The sequence below is a fragment of the Pygocentrus nattereri genome, chromosome 1 (genome assembly GCF_015220715.1).
Source record: "Pygocentrus nattereri isolate fPygNat1 chromosome 1, fPygNat1.pri, whole genome shotgun sequence".
NCBI classification, from domain to species: domain Eukaryota; kingdom Metazoa; phylum Chordata; class Actinopteri; order Characiformes; family Serrasalmidae; genus Pygocentrus; species Pygocentrus nattereri.
The window spans coordinates 39,570,581-39,575,907 of NC_051211.1; the positions used below are offsets into that span (position 1 = coordinate 39,570,581).

The 5,327-nt window shown below is 36.7% G+C and overlaps 1 protein-coding gene across 1 annotated transcript; it reads left to right on the forward strand.

Moving 5' to 3' along the window:
• Positions 1-498: 498 nt before the first annotated feature.
• On the forward strand, positions 499-4,518 carry LOC108425318 (achaete-scute homolog 4). Its single transcript, XM_017693888.2, has 2 exons — positions 499-605; positions 2,130-4,518. The coding sequence occupies exons 1-2, from the start codon at positions 553-555 to the stop codon at positions 2,656-2,658; spliced, it is 582 nt and encodes a 193-aa protein (XP_017549377.1). The 5' UTR covers positions 499-552; the 3' UTR covers positions 2,659-4,518.
• Positions 4,519-5,327: the final 809 nt, after the last annotated feature.

The window sequence follows — 5,327 nt, forward strand, 5'->3', positions numbered from 1 at the left end:
ACCCTTTACAAAGTTCAGGAAATCCAGAAGGTTTCTAGAGCTGTACAGCCGAGGAATAAGAGCATTTATATGTATGAGTGCACACCTGAAAACTCAATCAGAGGAAACTGACAAGCCGAGCTTGTTCACTAGTTTGCCAAATACGGTAAACTCAGCTGGGACACATCAAACAAAACTTGAATGGACTCAGACAAAAGATAGCACTGTCATTTCATTTTAATCTGAAACTGACTTCTTCTTTGTTTGTTTATTTTCTGTGGAGACTTGACCAAAAGGCCTCTACTCACTGTGCCTCTTCAGCTGTGTGAGAATGAAGAATGAGGGAACGGTGGAGGGGGAGAAGAGCTGATCTCCCTCTGTTGTGCAGATATCACTCCTTATCATTTCATCGACTCTCAGAAGGTGGGGGTGCCCACCGAAAGTTGTGTCTTTTTTTTTATAAGATCACACCCACTGCTACACGGCCTCCAGTCATGTAAAAAGAGAGGAGAGAGGAAAGACTTGTTAACTTAAGCTGCATTCTACAAAGAGCCTCCGGATCAAGTGCTATCTATGATTTTTGTCATCTGCAGGAATCCTGTAGGCTTGGATAACAGGGCTGCAAAGTAAGAGAACTTTTAGACCATTGGATTTGTTCTGTTTGTCCTGTTTTCAACTCTGGGCTAGTATTCATTATTATTTACTCAAGTTATTACTTTCTTATTATCATTTATTATTCATTAACTACTATGTTTTTCTCAGTAAATGCTAAGAAGCTGTTATATAAGGCATGTAGTGGAGAACAAAAATCTAGATCAAAGTGTTTTTGATGACAATAACAAAAGCATTCTGTAATTTGATATTGATTTATTTATGTATAGCTTAATATATGAAGAAAGTGCAGAGCCTAAACTTAAAATTGATGTCATTTGTGTTTGTAAGTAAAAGAGGAGATATTTTATTATAATTCCAATATATAAAAAGTTGTAGTTGTATCTATAGTGCGGTTTTGCCATGTTTTCGTCGTTCATCATTTAAGATTCAAACTTGTGGATACAGAATGTAAATTGAATGTAAAAAACATAACTATGTTACACTGTGTAATAAATATGCAATTACACAATAATATACAGCATCGTGGAATTTTAAGCACCTGAGAAAATATTTTAATTATATTTAAAAAGCATTATGCTATCTGAACATTATGCATTTATTTGCTCAGAAAAACACTTTCATTCCAATGAATCCAAATAATATTAATAAGTAGTACATATGTAAAGAGGTAGTATATCACTGTTGTCAGAAGAAACTCCATTTTTATTATTTTTCTGTTTTTGGCCTATTTTGATAATGCTTGTTGCCCTTTACATTATAAGGAAATGTCACGAGGAATGGACCAAAAGAAATGGCCCAAAATGACTTGGAAAAAAGTCTGATTCCATTGACTTACATTAAAATTGAAGTAGTTTTTTCCTTCTCCGGTGAAGTTACTATTTTGGAGAAACAAGTTTTTGTGCCAACAACAATAAATGGAAATGTGTTTGTTTAATCTTTTCCAATCTACTCCTTGTGGTAGCCCAGTATTAATGACAGTTATCATCCAATACATCATTTGGTTAAGCAAAACTTTTATTATATTAATCAGGTGTGCTAGTGATGGAACTTACATCCAAAACAACAAATCTTTTTTTAAAAAAGACATAAAGGAGTTACAGTTTAACATGCTGTATCCATTTGTAACAATTATGACCAGAAAGAGTTTTGAAAAGAATAATAGCTTACTTTAATATAAAGCATGTGCTTATTTCTCTAATATAGCTGCTGTTAATCATAATATAGCACTGAACTTTACTTTCTGTGTAAAGCCCCACTCCAACAACATATATCATTAAAATTGTGGTTAATAATTCAATTTTTGTTACTTTTGAAAGCATTTGTGTCTACTTTTTCTAATGGCCTTATTCTATATTCTACTTATTCTAATTCTTGGATTGCCAAGATAAATGGGTTTCAATAAGGCATGTAGCTGCCTAAGATTTTTGCATAGTACTATATAAATAGTGTTGCAAAATAAAAGTAACAAGTCTTGACATCTAAGACTTAAGAAGAAATTCCAGAAGAAACAATGACTTTTTGCCTGTTTGTTCCAGAAAAATGGCTGCTGACCACTCACAAGGCTCGTACACACGGCCTTTAGCTTTTGGCCTCTCAATGGACCACCAGCACTCTCCATTCAGAGAGGCTTTGAGTCTACCCCTCCACTTTGAACAGACATACCTGGAGCCAATGTACAGCCACAGGTACAGCGGACACTTCTCCTACCTACCCTTCCCTGGCCACTTGGCCATGTACGACTATTCCTTTGAGCCGGCCTTCATCCGAAAGCGCAACGAGCGAGAAAGGCAGAGGGTGCGGTGTGTGAACGAAGGCTACGCCAGGCTTAGAGAGCACCTGCCCCAAGAGTTTGAGGATAAAAGACTCAGCAAGGTGGAGACACTACGAGCGGCCATCAGCTACATTAAACACCTGCAGAACCTTCTGGAACTCCGTTTGCCTGAGGCCATGGTGGAGCTGTCACCTGGGAGCGAGAGAGGGACTGTGGTCAGCAACAGTGTGGAGTGCAACAGTGATGGAGAGTCCAAACACAGCCTGAGTGACCATGGAGATGCATGCTACTGAACAGACATGCTAATGCTAGTACTTCTAATTTATACAGTCCGTGATCATTTGGAATATTCTGTTCTGTTAGGTTTGATGGAGAGGTTTTGGGATGGCATGCTGTTTGATACTTCTGCAAAAAAAATGGGATTCTATTTTAAAATACATTCACTGATGACTTTATGAGAAACCACTACCTTGCTGAGATTTTTACACTTAGCCTTTCACTGTAAGACAACAACGCAACTAGTGGTGTGAAAGAATATGTAGCTGTCAAAAAGCCGATACTAAAAAAAGTAAATAGACAAAAATTTGGAAACCAAATAAAGAAGCTGCTGGTGTCAAAACAATGGACTGACCACCCCAGCGTCCAGACCTCTACATCATTGCATGAGAGGCAGAAAATGCAACTAATTTCTAAGACTGAACTTTGGAGGCTAAAAGCGTACATATATATATGCATATACGTTTCTGTTAAGTATGTTTTTTGATTAATTTCCTGGCACTAAAAAAGAAATTACTTGTACATAACCTGCTGGGATCTAAAGGCATTGTCCCGATTTTTGCATATTTTCTTAAATCCGCCTTTAAATGCATATGTCACCTATTTGCTTCATATCAAATTGCTCCATTATCTTCATCACTACTGCAGCAACTTCAGTGACTGAAAACTCTTCGCACGCTATTTTACTCTAATGTCGATGGAATGAAAAATTAAGGGTTTCCTATGTGATGGTCAGTCCTTGGTCAGTTGCACACAAAATGTAGACAGACTTACAAATTTTCCAATTAAACATGATGAGAGGCAGATCACATGTATCTCAATGAAACTGTAAGGGTGACTGTACAGATTCAGGAAATGTTTGAACTGTGTTTGCATGTATTATTGCAGCGATAGAGTAAAATATACAGAAACATCAAATTATAAGTGCAAGCGAGTTCGTGGACCCCAGAGAATTTATGGCCATATTAACTGGAATTAAAAAATAAAGGGTGGTCTATGACTTTGACACAGTACTGCATACCCAGCTAAGAGTGTCTCTGCAGGGTTTCTAATACAGTGTCTTGCAATGCATTTGATTTCATAGGAACTAGTTCTCTCTCATTTAAGCATCAAACTGGTCAAGTTCATTTTATAACATGCAAGTCATCTTTGCAGTAGTTGCAGGTGGGTAAAAAAGTGTGATATGCATTATGTTTTATGGGTTGCTGTGCTAAATAAGTAATACACCGTTTCATAAACAAGTTCACGCAAGAGTGCGTAACGCGGTGGAATGAATTTTATTACATTAATTGCTAAACCTATTGCCTTTACAGAACAATAAGAAGAGCTTAACCTAGCCTTTTGTTCTGCGACTCAAGTCATTAAACAGAACTTAGCTGAGATGTTCATAGCTCTACAGCTTTGAAAGACACAGCAACTGTATTGGTTTTGTCTCAGTTAATTATTAATGTGCATATAACCCACAACGAAAAAAAGTTCTTTAGTGTCTTACTAAGAAGCTCTAGGCTGGTAAATAAAGGTGAAATTAGTGCGGTCAGGGTGGGAAAGGTTGTGGTGGTTTATTTGTTCTGCTGCTCATGAACTCATTTAATGAGCTCTTACCCAAAGCTCTATTCACACAGGATTAAATTAATGCAGTCTGTGGTAATTATTACTGACATGTGTGATTATAATGTTCCATTCACACAGGATCTCTCTTTGAACATTTACAGTACTGTGCAAAAGTCAGAGACCAGCCTTGTTGTATTTCGTTTCCAGTCTACAGGGCCGTTATGTACAGGTTTCTCATTTTACAGAAGGTATTTTTGAGAAGATTAGAGTTAAATTATCCATTTGGAACAGGAAAAGGAAAGTTGAAGGAAAATAAATGAAAAAAAAACTGGAGTTTCTAAAACTGGATGTCATAAAATGATTGAAAGATAACGAGAAAATGAGACTCTAACAGCCAGATAAACAGCACTTAAAGCGTTCACCTTTGAGAGAGAGAGAGGAGAAAATCAAGCTCCACTTGAATCAAATCTAAAAAAATCCACAGGTATTTCTGTCCATCCCTCCAACTGTGAGAAGACAGCCCAGTGCTATGAGTCTAAAGGATGTGTAGCTGTCAAGAAGCCCTTATTGAGAAAAGGGAATAGACAAAAAGGAAGAAAACTTGCAACTGAAACAAAGAAGCTGCTGGTGTTCTCAGAACAATTGACTGACCACTACAAAGTCCAGTCAGGTATTTAAGATAACTTGGATCGTGAAAAGCAGAAAATGCAACCAGTGAAAAATGAACATGTACTTAAAGGAGAACTCCTCAATTTAAGAAAAAATGCTTAATTAAGTGGTAACACAAAGTCTTAAATAGTAGACTGTGGAAAATGCTTAGTTCTAGAGAAACTTAGCAAGTCAGAATTGTTCACAGCAGCAATGATAAAAACCAGACGTCCGAAGAGTTTAAGGTCATCACAGAAAGTAATTAAATGAAATGGTTATGAATACTCAGCCTGAGACATTGTTTAATAGTGGTTTTGAGATATGTTTTGGCCTAAAACATCTTTTATTCAATTTATTCTAATCTGCCCATAGTGGAGGGATACACAGGGCAAAATAGTATTTTTTTCAGATTTACCATTATTTCAAGTGGCATCATCAAGACTTGTGTATGTTGGTGGTTTTGGATATTAAATAAAATGGCTACATT

Excerpts from the sequence above, each read along its gene's own strand:
- LOC108425318 (XM_017693888.2), top strand. The coding sequence starts at position 553 with ATGATTTTTGTCATCTGCAGGAATCCTGTAGGCTTGGATAACAGGGCT. Across the intron at positions 606-2,129 it reads TTGGATAACAGGGCTGCAAA|AAAAATGGCTGCTGACCACT; the intron begins GTAAGAGAACTT and ends TGTTTGTTCCAG.